General features: G+C 43.6%; 1 protein-coding gene across 1 annotated transcript in view; it reads right to left on the reverse strand.

Moving 5' to 3' along the window:
• Positions 1-13,949, reverse strand: part of PTPRT (protein tyrosine phosphatase receptor type T) — a 764,724-nt gene that overhangs the window by 18,243 nt on the left and 732,532 nt on the right. The window contains exons 25-27 of the mRNA XM_056844110.1: positions 12,468-12,603; positions 9,236-9,385; positions 1,380-1,553 (exon numbers count right to left, since the gene is read on the reverse strand). Of these exons, the coding sequence (XP_056700088.1) occupies positions 1,380-1,553; positions 9,236-9,385; positions 12,468-12,603 (460 nt within the window). The remainder of the gene's footprint in view (positions 1-1,379; positions 1,554-9,235; positions 9,386-12,467; positions 12,604-13,949) is intronic.

Below are 13,949 nucleotides of genomic sequence, written 5' to 3' on the forward strand. Positions count from 1 at the left end.
TGTTCCTTGGAGCTCTGCACGAGTTCCCCGTCCATTAGAAACGACTTCACTGCCAGCCCTCACAATGCCTGGGTCTTCCCATTCCTCTGTTAATAATTTCCCCTCTAACCTGAGCTCAGCCCCGCTGAAATCTCCCTGCAGATGGCAAAACCAGGCTACAAAAAGATTGACTTCTCTCACAGCCAATCACAAAGCAGTGTGTAAAGAGGTGGAGATTCAAATACTTCCTGCTTCCTTGGAGCTCTTTCTGAGCAAAAGAAAGGCGTTTTAAAATGGAGGCTTGGATTTCTCCCCCCTTTTTCTTTCAGATTGCTCCATTTTTTGTTTATTGTTCTTAAAATGCTTTTTAATGGAGCAATTAGGTGGGGGGATCTTCTCTCACAGTGAGCATTGCAATTACAAAGCAGCTTTTAAAGGGGCGGGACTTGATTTGAGCTTGGAGGCTGCTGGTGCATAGGTTCCCAACAGGAAAGTGTGGGTCCAGCCAGCAACAAACCACAGGCAAAACTCTCATGCGTAAATGACCTGTTTGCTTGTTCCCATACTCAAATCCCATCCCATACTGCAGAATCATATTTCACTGGCAGACAGTCAAGTAGGCGTTGACATCAGCACCTCCTCTGGAAGAACCACACTTTTGCTTTTTTTCTGTTCTGGTGCACCATCAACTTAAGTAGTGGCTGTACCACTGAGCCACAGTAGCTCTTTCTCCTGATTATTTCTTAAAGGGGAAACATCAACAACAAAACACACCTGTGCTATCTTTGCTAAAGGGAGATGGGTAGATGTATTTTGCAGCAGGTCATATGTATTCAGGTGAAAAAAGACCAAATAAGACTTGGTATTCAAACGCTATAAAATGGAGCCAAAGACAACCACCTCCTTCAATATCCCTGTGCTGTATACATGTGGCTGATGAATGTTCTGGATGTCTCATTTTTAAAATGATATGTAAGTCACGGTATAGAGTGGTAATCATAATGATAGGCCTAGACCAGGAAAGTTCAAGTTCAAATCTTCATTGAACCACAAAGCTCAAGTTGGGAAGATATCCGGAAGACTTTTTTGCCATCTGGGCATGGAGTAGGGGTCACTGGGGGTGTTGGGGAGAGGTCGTTGTGAATTTCTTGCATTGTGCAGGGGGATGGACTAGATGACCCTGGTGGTCTCTTCCAACTCTATGATTCTATGACACTATAATTCTATCTTTCAACATAACTTACTTCACAGTTTGTGGTAAAGGTAAAATGGAGGGGGGAAAACACAGTAAAATGGAGGGGGAAAGCACATATATTGCTGTAGGCTTTTTGACAAGTAATGGTACACCAAAAGCTGCTACTTTACATAACTTCACTATAGGGGTTGAAATCTGTCCTTACATCCATGAGTGCAGCGTTAATGTAGTTGCTTGATTCCCCATCAACAGAGATGAGGAAGGGGAGGCACCGATCCAGCGGGAGGACATCCATGCAGCGGTTCTTGTCATGATTCCTGGGTAAGAGTCCAATACTGCAATCTTCTGGCCGGACCCGAGGCGTTACTATGTTAAGGGTCTGTGAAAGGGAGAAGTCATGTTGATTAGTATTCAACTCCAGAAGAGGCGCAACTTTTAACATAAAAGACAAATTCTGTTTTGTCCGTTCTGTTTAACTAGCGGAAATCTAAGGTTTGTTTCAAATATAGGGCAAGGTTCCCTATAGATAAATTAAAGAAAATTTGAGTGCATGCTGCATTGATGGTAAATGCCTGGAATTGGGAGGGGGACATATTGTTTGAGGAATTCCCCCCCCCCATAATTCCCAAGAATCATGGATTTGTATTCCCATTCTGGGAAATCACTGTAACAACCCGAACCAGAGTTTTCTACGTATATCTTCAGCTTGGGAATTTTGTCATGCACACTCATAAGTACTAAAAGCAAAGAGAATTGATCTGCACTGTGGCTAGAGCAAAGCACGTGTGGAACACAGTCATAAGGTCCAAGCCAAAAATATGAGGTAACTGAAATATTCAATAAAGTTCTTCCATACTTAAAATAAGATTTTTGCACAGTACATTGCCATCTGAATTTGGAGAGAAGAAACTATCCTCAGTTCAATGTGCAATGGAAGGTGGAAGTTATTCTGTATACCCAGACTGCTTCAGGTTCAGCTCAAAAATGATTACATTAACACAAGTAACTTAACTGTTTCCTCCCAAATAACTATGAAATTCACAGAATCAAAACCACACTGAATGATGCCCGTTTATTCTTTTACAGAAATATATGGTACATCCAGATATTAAAATCAGAGTCAGAATAAACAGACTTCAAACTATCAGAAATGTGGAATGGTATAAATCTGTGATCTCGGCAGGAATTTATGCATAGCTAGCAGTAAGTCTCCAACATGAACAGCCAAGCCAAAATTCTCTCCCACAATGCTAAATCCCTTTGATAGCATCCCACTGGGCAGCAGTCTCGCAAAAAGAACAACCAAGCTAAAATCTCTTGTAATTACACTCCGTTGCCAGGGTGCATATGATAAGCTTCATCATGAGAATGGCTAGACATTTGGCCTCTTAGTGATTCATCAGTGTCTCTTTTCTCACTAATCTGATAAACCAACACTCAAACACGTCTGCAGACCCAGATTGTTCACTTAGATACAAATACAGGAAAACCTATACTTATTAATGTCACCCTGGTTTCTCCTCTCCAACCCTGCAGCCGCTTAGTTGATGTCATCAACGAACACAGTTTTAAAAGAGGAGGTTCTGATCCCAGCTGAAGCCTCCAGGTACCATTCTGAGGCACATAGTCATAAATCATAATCCACATGCAAAGTTTTGTAATGATGGTGCCTATGTTTAAAACACATATGTTGTTTCTTGGGCTACATAGTAGCATTCAGTGCATAGGGTATTTAAAAAGTAGGTGCCAGCATAGAAATCTGTATAGAAACTGTCACTGATAATTGGAGTCTAGCTGTGAAGAGGAGGTTATAACACTTTCCCATAGTCATGGACAATCCATTATCCAGGCAGTATGCTCTAAGAAATATTGAGCCAGCATGGTGTAGTGGTTAAAAGCGGTGGTTTGGAATGGAGGACTCTGATCTGGAGAACCAGGTTTGATTCCCCACTCCTCTACATGAGCGGTAGAAGCTAATCTGGTGAACTAGATTTGTTTCCCCACTCCTCCACATGAAGCCAGTTGGGGACCTTGAACTAGTCACACACTCTCAGCCCCACCTACCTCACAGGGTGTCTGTTGTGGGGAGAGGAAGGAAAGATGGCTGTAAGCCAGTTTGATTCTTCCTTAAGTGATAGAGGAAGTTGGCATATAAAAAGCCAACTCTTCTCTCTTCTTCTTCTCTACATCATAGGGGCTTCAATATTGAATTCTGAAGCAAAATTTAAAACTACACACTGGCAAAAAACTCCACTTAAATTGGGACCCAAAGGTTTTCCTTCTAGACTAGATGTGTATATGGTCAAACAACAGCAAAGGTTGTTTGACCATTTACACATCCACTACATAAATATTCTAAGGTTCTCATCTATACTCACATGTGATCATTGTTGAATAGGAGTGTCATGAAAAGATCCAGGCAGGGCTTGTCTTTTCTTTAGCAAGGGAGAAAACCAAATTCCTTTCCTTTTTCATTTATTTAAGGACTAAGCCTGGCACTGAAAACAGTTTGCACAGCTGAGCCCTGAGAAAACCAAACTTCAAATTAAGCTGTGAGAGCATCCTACATGATTATCAAAAAGACAGCTGAAGGGCAACCTTCAATGAAACACTGCAAAGAACTTCTTTCCCCTTGTACATGTCATTCTCCAACATGTTTTGGGGCAAGTAATGACTCCTCACTACCTGCACAGAAAAGAAAGAAGCACAGGCTGAACGAAAGGCAGTGTTATGTTGTTCTATGCAATTTATTATTCCCTCTGGGTGCCCTCTATTTTTTAATATCACTCTTCAGTGCAAGTTGTCTGTTTGGGTGTTACTGATTAATCTGAAAGAATACCCTATAAAGAGATGCTGCCAAATTTCACCTTGGCACTCGAGCTGGTGTCCCATGTCGGAGGGCGGATACTTCTGGTCGAAATACATATCTGAAAAAATACCTTGTTGATATTTTTCAGATATATTTGAGTGTCTGGATGGTAACTGGGATTTTCTGGGATACTGGAAAATGGTTCCCCCCAAAAGACCAAAAATATTCAGGCGTGACCAGGAATCTCAGGAGCCAGAATTTTAAGGCTCCTGGGGCTGTTTTTCTTTAACTTTACTGTGTGTCTGTGTTGGTGTCTTCTTGCCAGGGTTTGGTATAAGCTTGCAGGTTGGTTTGGCTTGGTTTCTGTCCTTTGAAATTGGTTTTGTTGGTCTTGCAGCATTGTGTTCTTTGTTCAAGTCGGTTTGCTTCAACTGGGGATTTGCATTGATTTCTCTGATTTGATATTGGTTTTAATTCTTGGGTTCTACATTGGCTTGGATTCTCTTGTTTGACATTTCCTAGGCTTGTAATGGCATTCCTTTTTAAATGGGTTTGCCTTGAAGGAGTCTCTGATTTGACATTTGTTGTGTTAGGCTTGCCATGTTGTCCCATGTTTCTGCTGAGATTACCTGGTTCTGCATTGGTTCTTTGAACTTATTGGTTCTATTTGCATTGGGAAGCTTTTGGCCAGTGGTTGCTTTGTTTGCTCTTGTGTCTTTGGCTTTTCTTTGCCCTGGAGAAAGAATGGAACCCCCCCCCCACCAAAGGAAACAATGGAGGATAACAATGGAGGTCCCTTGTTCAGGGACCCATGTAATTGGATCTCTTCATCAAATTCACCTGAAACTTGGCGACAGGCACCAGCAGCTCTGCTGCAATTGTGGCACCATTAGCTTAAGAAGCAGCCTCTACAGCCCCCCCCCCCCCGCCCAGAAAGATTCTCCATGGGGAATAATGGAGCTGGATAATATTGAAACCCCCCCCCCCAATGATCCAAATACTAAACTGGTATTTGGAACCCAGATAACTAGGAATGCTGATATTTTTCATCTCCCTGATATCTGGATTTGAACAAAAATATCGATTTTTTTGAGGTGTGCATTCCTAATGGCAGTCTCACTAGAACTGGAAAGAATCTAGGCTATTTATTACAATTTACAAAAATAGATGGATTCAGCTTGGGCCCCAGTGCATATAAGATTGAGTCACAGCACAATATGGGGATGTTTCTAGACCAGGCTAAGCCCCCAGCTCATGTGTGGCAATGGGACCATGAAGAGACCAATTTTTCACCACACTAGAGGTGACCAAACCCTATGGGAAATCTCAGACCAAATCCTCAGACCAAGTCCTATGTGGAACGGTTGAGGGAGCTGGGTATGTTTAGCCTGAAGAGGAGAAGACTGAGAGGGGATATGATAACCTTCTTCAAGTAGTTGAAGGGCTGTCATATAGAAGATGGTGCTGAGTGGTTTTCGGTTACCCCAGAAGGTCGGACCAGAACCAACAGGTTGAAATTAAATCAAAAGAGTTTCTGTCTAGCGATCAGGAAGAATTTTCTAACACTTAGAGCAGTTCCTCAGTGGAACAGGCTTCCTTGGGAGGTGGTAACCCTGGAGGTTTTTAAGCAGAGGCTAGATGACCATCTGTTAGCAATGATTCTATGACCTTAGGCAGATGATGAGAGGGAGGGCATCTTGGGCATCTTCTGGGCATGTAGTAGGGGTCACTGGGGGTGTGTGGGGGAGGTAGTTGTGAATTTCCTGCATTGTGCAGGGGGTTGGACTAGATGACCCTGGTGGTCCCTTCCAACTCTATGATTCTATGCTGGCAAATGCAAGGGAACAGCCTGACATTACCAAGGGCATCCCTAGACTGTGCTGCATCTCCACATCACAAGTTAAAGAATTTCTGATACACGGCAGTCAATATTTTCACTTATCTTTTGCTTTAGATATCTTCTCCAGGCTCTGTGCATGCCTAGAGTAGACTCTGTAATTGAATGTGAATTCTTCAGTCTACCATAAAATTTTAGAATAATTTTCATTTTTTAAAAAAGTTGTAAAAAACTCTCTGAAGTATAATCAAGTGTAAAAACCTTGTTATGGTTTTATTTCTCAGATCTGTATTTCTCCCCTCAGCCAACTTTCTCAGGGACATTAGCATTGAAAATGTCAATACAATCCTGGCAATGTAAAAGACCACACAACTTTAAGAAGCATGGGCCATGGATTCACCTGGTGCCCTGTTTATGCACCCGTGAGGAATGGAAGGAGAGTGACGTGGAGTTTGCTGGCCACTGGGGTGAGCAGTGTGGCTGGGAAAATGGCCAGTGGATGAGGGACATTTGGGACTCGCTCTTGCCCACATTTTTGGCATATCCAATAGTATGGCCACCCTGCCATCCTGGTTGTGCAGCTGGGCAAAAATTACCAGGGCGACTGCAAGGGCAAGGACTTGGCACAAATGGCAAGAGTGGACCTGCAGTCTCTCTCTATGCTGCCAGGCACCCTGCTTTTCTGTTGGAGAAGAGCTACTGGTGAGGGGTTGTTGTCCAGACAAGGTGGATGTGGCCAGGTGGAAGGTTACAAACACAGAGGGCAAGGTTGTTGTTGCCCTGGGGTTACCTTATTTGCCACCAGGACATTTCCTTCCAGCAGGAGGTACTATTCTGGTGGATGGTGTCCACCTCTTGGAGTGGGGTCAGAACATGAGATTCGGAGTCATTTGTGGGTTTGGTTAAAGTTGTAGGAGCTTTGGTGGGAGCCAGGAGGGTTCCCTGGGGTTCCCTACCCACCTCTTATGGCAGTGTCAGCATGAGGTCAGATCCATTTTGGGGGGATATTTAGCCTGCATGCCCTTTCCCCCCATATTTGGGGGTGCCCCTTCAGGGATTTTGGGGTAAGGACTTGCAGGGGACATGCCCAGCTTGGGGACAGTCAAGGCACTCTCACTTCAAGTGGCAGAGGAAAACACACAGTGGCCTATGCCCATGTGGAATCCCACATGTTGTCCTCCCATGGTATGCCCCCAGCAGGCAGGCTAGGGTAGGTGGTCTGCATATTGGCCAGCAGGCGGATCAGCCGATGCTCAGATCCGTTGCCCTCAATGTAGCCCCAAGGCTCTGTCAGATGTGACTAATAAAGTTGTGGCCATTTTCATTCCAGTAACGTTTCTGGTGGTTCTTGCGTGCCCGGTGGTAGGTCGCCTCACCATCCTCCTGTTCCCACTGGATGCTGGGTCCATAAGTATAGATACAAGTATCCTGATCCAATCAAAATTAAGATTTCCAATATCAGAGATGGTGAGAAACTGTTGCAGCAACTGAAATCCCTAGTTGCTATAGTACATGCCACATCTAGACGTTGGTAACTGCAATATTCAATAAAGTTACATAGGGTACTTTTATTGTGCATTATACTGGAGCTGGCTACTGCAACAGGAGTCTCATACACCAGTAAGGGCAGTCTAATTTTGTTTAGCCAGAAGGCACATAGTTCCCTGTATTCTGGGTCTGAGAGTCATATCTATTGGTATCTGCTGGTTTATTTGTGTAAAACAATATATTTCAAACATTTATATAGCTCTTTGATACTCTGTGAAGAAACAATATGGATACCCATAAATTAAATGTTGAGGACCTTTTGGGGTTCATACTTTGGAAACCAAGAAATAAAGTCCATCTAACTTTGTCATAACCTTGTTATATGAGGCAAGTCAAACTTAATAATCGAAAGCAATTTTCTAACAATTTGGTGAATGGAAGAAGAATGTTCTGTACATTGTTAGAACGGTTATGTTTTTATTCCTGAGCTGTAACAAAAAGGGCCATCAAGCCTAATTGTTGCCTTGGTATCCGTACTAAAAAACAGTACTAAAAATAGATACCACTAAACGTGTCCCACTTTGATCACCCTTTTTTCCCTCCAGTTCACAAGAGCATAAATTTCAGTGTTCTCTTCAAAGGCAAAAGAATGAATGCAACATAAAATGACCCAATAGGCCAAATTTCCCAACCAGAACAGAAAACAGTTTTTAGTGACTGACTGATAAAAAGAGAGAGGCTGCAATCACCAAGCATGTCTGATAGGGGTGAATATGCCCATTTTTTAAATAAAAAAAACTCAAAAAGATTCCTTTTCAGTATTTTTTTGGGGTTTTTTTGTTTAGGTAAAAAAAAGGCGGAGCAGAAAAAAGCAGACCCATATAATGCCAAATTTATTTATTCAGCATTATTCGGGTCCCTTCAGCCCAACTTCTCTTGAGATTTGGAATATTAGAAAAGTATGTATTTCCCTAATCTAGAAGGCAGACAGGGAATCTCAATGCAACAAAACATCTTCTACTTCAAAGACAGGAAGAAAGGCAATTGACGATTTGCTTGGGAATGGTTGCTTTCATTTGCATCCACTCACCCCTCCCTCATTCTATAGGCAACAACAGTGTCTCAGTTAACTGAATTTTGCATTACACAAACATGCAACTGGGTCTGCCTGAGATTTAGTGGCGACATGCCAGCACATCCACCTCTTAGTGTAATATTCATTCCTTTTCCTATGTTTTCCCCAGAATTTGATCTAGCCAAATGGCTACCATATAATCAAGTTTGTTATTCTATTCAGGTTATCAACCTCATCAAACAGGACATTGACACCCCCACTGTCTCCCTCCTTAGGAGATATTTTCCTGACCAATTGGTATCTCTCCAATCCACCAGTAAGACTTGAAACTTTTGGCTCCAATCTGTTTTAGAGAGGCGTCTTATTTCCCTTCTATCTTAATACGTTTGGAGTATGAAGATAGCCGAGAACCGCAGCAGTCTGTTCCAGCTGTTGGGTCCCATCTTGATACTTGGCTCCAGCAACTGGCTTCAAACCTCCACGTAGGAGTGCACAGTGGGGATGTGTGTGTGACTCTGCATGGCTCTGCCATCCTCCTCAGGTGCCCTGAAGACTGCTTTCCACCCCGTTCTCACCAACACTGCTTTTCCTTTCTCCTGATGAACCTTACTGGACTTCACACACTGGAACAGGCTCGTATGTAAAATTAACCAAAGAAGAAGTACATTTTATGCAGAGGCATATTGTTTCAGCCTAAATTGATAGAGATCCTTTTCCCCAGCCTCACAATAGACAGACAGATGGACACATTTCCCATTGTACCAGCCCCTTTTCATACACAGATGCACCCATGCACCCTTCTCACATGACCAACAAAACATGGGATCTGTTATTTTGGGGCTTTTTTTTTACCTGGAATTCATCTTTTATCTGGCTGGAATTTGTCTGTGGGTCCAGTCTGCTGATGTTGTAGTATATGGATCTGAATTCACAAACTGGGATGGCTGTGTTGCCACATAGGCATGCTTCCAGAATGGCATCATGAACGAAGACATATTGTTCCTATCAAGCGAGAAGATGTACATTCATCACTGCCTGTCCTATTAGGAGCAGTTTTACATGGGCTGCTTTGATAAAGGAACTCCCAACAATCCCACAGATTTCTTAGCTAAACAAGCAAAACAAAACACTTCCTCCCTGTGAAAACAGTGTAGGATTTTTTTTTTAATGGGGAAGAAGTGTTGTATACATAGAGCAGAATCAGATGCTCTACTTGTCTACTGATTTCACCTTTGCAATCTTTTATATATAATCTTTTATATATAATCAAGCCTGAACTGACCCTAGAAGCTAAAATGACTAAACTGAGGCTATCATATTTTGGGCACATTATGAGAAGACAAGAGTCACTGGAAAAGACAATAATGCTAGGGAAAGTTGAGGGCAGCATGAAAAGAGGAAGACCCAACAAGAGATGGATTGACTCAATAAAGGAAGCCACAGCCCTCAATTTGCAAGATCTGAGCAAGGCTGTCAAAGACAGGACATTTTGGAGGACACTTATTCACAGGGTCGCCATGAGTCGGAAGTGACTTGACGGCACTTAACACATATATATAATACCAATTTCAATATGGTACAGTCAGGAAAATAATCAGTGTATATGATATTTTAATGTGTAATCTGATGGGAATTGTTCTTCTTATTTACAAAAACAAGGATGTTGAATAGTTTCAATATTTACAGACCCTAAGAAAATATTGCATCATCTAAAAAGTGCACAAACAAATTTTGTTAGTGTAAAAATGCTCTCCTCCAACTTAGTTTTAGTCTGTTTGGCAATCATACATTTATGTTTAATTCTACACTTAAAATACCATAAGAATGCAATCCTATGTATATCTGCTTGTAAGTAAGGCCCACAGAATTCAGTAAGACTTAGTTCCTATTAAACATACATAGGAATTTCAGGGAGTCACCCTGTTAGTCTGTTCTGTTGCAGCCAAAACAGAGTATTGTGGCACCAGAAAGACCAACAGATTTAATGGCATGCATCCTAACACTCTGCTCAGTGTTAGGATGAAGTCTTTCTCCAACCTCAGGAGCATTCTTTCAGCTTAAAACAGTTCATCTGCTTTTGGAGGAAAAGTCACTTGTTAGAGGAAGCTTTCGAGTTTTGCTGAGCAGAATGGCAGGATACAAGCCAGTATGACCTCAGTATTTGTTAGTCAGAGCCCAGGGTGTCAGAAGCATGCAGTGCAACACTCAGTTGATATAGGATTGTACTGTGCATGTCTGACTCACAGCTTATTCCTGAGAGTCAGTGTGCACGGACGGCGGGGTGGAGGCGCTGCCACGCCACCTCCTAAAGCCGTTCCCCGCACGCCCCCCCCAAAAAAGCCTTTTAGAGGATTTTTGTGTGTGAAATGGGGACTTTTACACCCCATAGAGAAAAACGAAGCTTGCCCATCTCTGCACTGGCATTCACGGGGCAAAAGGGGACCGGAAGCTGCCTCATGGCAGCTCCTCCCCCCAGCCCGCCCTGGGAACGCCTTCCAGGATGCCGGGACGCCTCCTGGGATGCCGACAGGGGCTTTGACACCAGTGGGATGCTGGCGGAAGGCCCCATCAGTGTTCTGGGGCGGTGGTGCCATGGCAGCGCCCGATGACCAGCATCCGAGCGTTCCTGCCAGCGTTGGGGCCACTAATGCTGGCATAAGTTGCCCAGACACCGGTGCGGGCCCCCGAATGTTGCCGCAGTGCCTTCCTGGCCTTCTAAGGGCTTTTGCCCTTCAGGCTCAGGAATGCGCTGCAAAAATGTAATGGGTTGTGTCCAGCTAGCTTTTTCACTGGTGAAACAGGAGGAGGGAAACCCTTTTGACTGCCCAAAATAGCCATGGTGGGTATCATGGGACCTACACGGACACAACCCATGTGGGATGAGGGCTGTAATAAGGAGAAGAAGGGAAGACGGGCAGCTTATTCCTGAGCTTTATGGCGGCTGAGGGTGGCGTAGCCGCGGCACCTCCAAAATGGTTTCCCGGCTGCCGAAAGACTAAAAAAGCCTTTTAAAATCTTTTTTTTTGGGGGGGGAATGGGGCATTTCCCCCCATTGAAAACAGCGAGGTTGTGCCAGGAAAAACCCGATGCAGCAACTCTGTTGGTGGAGGGAGCATTCCCAGGCTGGAGGGGCTTAGGAAGCTGTCTAACATCAGCTCCGCCTCTGGGAATGCCCCCCCCCCATGCCGGTGCCACATTTTTTTTCTGGGATTTAGGTCCTGGAAAGACTGCAGTGGCAGGGGAGCAGTGTGCAGCTCTGTGGTGCCCAGGCGCTGACGGCACTGCCCCCACTGCCAGTGCAAGTGCCTCTTATCATGGAATAAGAGAGCACTTATGTTGGCGGAAGGGTCACACAGCCTCCAAATAACTGTTAGTGGGGAAAAGCTGGGTAGTTCTAAACTACTGCATGAAGTGGCTTTAAGATATCCTACCCGGGGTGGGAAGGGAAATGTTTGGCCAGAGACCCAAATCTTGTGACTGCTGCAGTTTGACTTGGAAGTGGAAATTTCTGTTGTGGTTTGTTCACATCAAATTTGACAGGTTGGAAACTGCTAAGCATTGGTTTCGAATATTTTCAACACTCTGAATGACAGTCAATGTAGAGAGATGAGGGAACAGTACAACCAAACGGGACACAGCACAGAGAAGTGATCAATAGCATGAGTTTTAAGTCACAAATCAAATAAATTAATCCTCTGAGATTTAATTGATTAATTAAGCAAAAGGGGAAAAAATAGCTCTGAAGAAAAATAGCATACTGTGTTTTCAGATGAAATTTGCACATGGAAACGTTCCCTCCTGGGTGGGAGAGAAGGGGAAACACCTCTTCTACAATCATGCCAGCAGCCTGCCTTTGTGTCAGCCCTTATATTAATAATAATTACATTCATTTTTAATGGCCTCTTGTCTAATTAATCTTAATCAATCAAAAGGATGAAAATCAATTAATCCTGATGATTAATTGACCATTATATTGCATCCCTAGGCTCACTCCTTTTCCCATATAGGACCACCTGGTAGGGCAGCGGAATTATTTTCTTGGGAGCGGTTTAACAAACAAGAAAAGACATTATCTCGCACCTACCTCCGTCTGCACCAAATTGACCCTCTGGGATCGCAGCTCCCGGACGCAGTTAAAAATGTCCACCACACCTTCATTTTCCGCCATGTCAAGCATGATGTCAATGGCAATAAAGCACCCTGTCCTCCCAGCACCAGCACTGGGGGGAGAAAAAAAAGGACCCGATCAATGGACCATGAACAGGCAGTTCATTCCAAGGAGTGAAAAGAAAACAAGTGTTGCAAATGCAGCTGTCTTCCTTCATTAGTCCCTCTCTGCCCTGAAGGTCCAGACCACATCTCTGAGCAACCCTAGCTCTTTGGGGAGGACAGGGGGAAGAAGATAGCTACAGGAAGGAAGGAAGGAAGGAAGGAAGGAAGGAAGGAAGGAAGGAAGGAAGGAAGGAAGGAAGCAGAGTACAGGAAAAGGATAGGCTTGTGGTCATGCTTCCTCTTCCCTGAATACCTGGTATATAAAGCATCCGCAGAGTTCAGTTCATTCGACAAATGCAGAGAGAGAAAAGACAGCTGGACTCAAATGAGATATTTCTTTTAAAAGCACACTTATATTGAAGAACAGGAATATTTGACAAAGCTGAATGGTTCCTGAATGGGTGCAACTTTCATCTTTCATCTTAGCATACACAAATACACCACCCCAGCAGATCTAAATGGGGGCTCAAGATACATGCGTGTGACCATTATGATACTGAAATAAAGGCTTCTGCCCTGTAATTCATGCAGTTGCTATTCACGGAAGTCTTGATTTTGTGTGGGGGGTGGGACAAGGCATTGAGCTGGATCCTGTGTTCACTAATGGTGCCATTTTCCTCCAGTCCAAGGAGACTTTCCTTGAAGCAAGAGGCTTGTGTAAAGGGAAGGCTCCCCGCAATAGAGGAAAGAACTATTGCTAGCAGAACGGATCCCTGGGATTATGTCATTATGCTAAGTATACAACTGTCTCCAACTTCCCAAACATGTATGGTTTGGGGCCAAGAGATATTTGAACAAAGTACACTTTTCATAGAGCTCTGTTACAATTTGCACCTTCAGTTCTATCTGGAATGGAGTCATGACAAGCAGAAGAACCCTACTGCATTTGCAAGGAGAACAACTAGGACCTTCCCTACTGACTTGCTAGTTTGGTAGGTACCAAGAAAGTTTTATGTATTTTCTTTATGTGGGGAGTAACATTTACACATTTACTGTGCAGTCAGCAAATTTGTACCTCAAAACTGAGTATCCACCAGTTTTCCAACAAGTGAACATACATTACTTCACTATTACTCAGGAGACACTACTGCCACAGATCATTCCTGGAATGTGGGATTTGAAACCAGATTTGAAGACTGAGCACTGGGCTATGGTACTATAGCCCACTGGTTTTTAATTGGGAGTGGTGGCTGTGGCTCAGGAATATGGGTACCTGGTTTGCACACAGAAGGCCTGCCGTTCAAATTCCAACATCTCCAGATAAGAGGATGAGGAAGTAGGTGATGTGAAGGAC

Source organism: Euleptes europaea, chromosome 2, assembly GCF_029931775.1.
Source record: "Euleptes europaea isolate rEulEur1 chromosome 2, rEulEur1.hap1, whole genome shotgun sequence".
NCBI lineage: Eukaryota > Metazoa > Chordata > Lepidosauria > Squamata > Sphaerodactylidae > Euleptes > Euleptes europaea.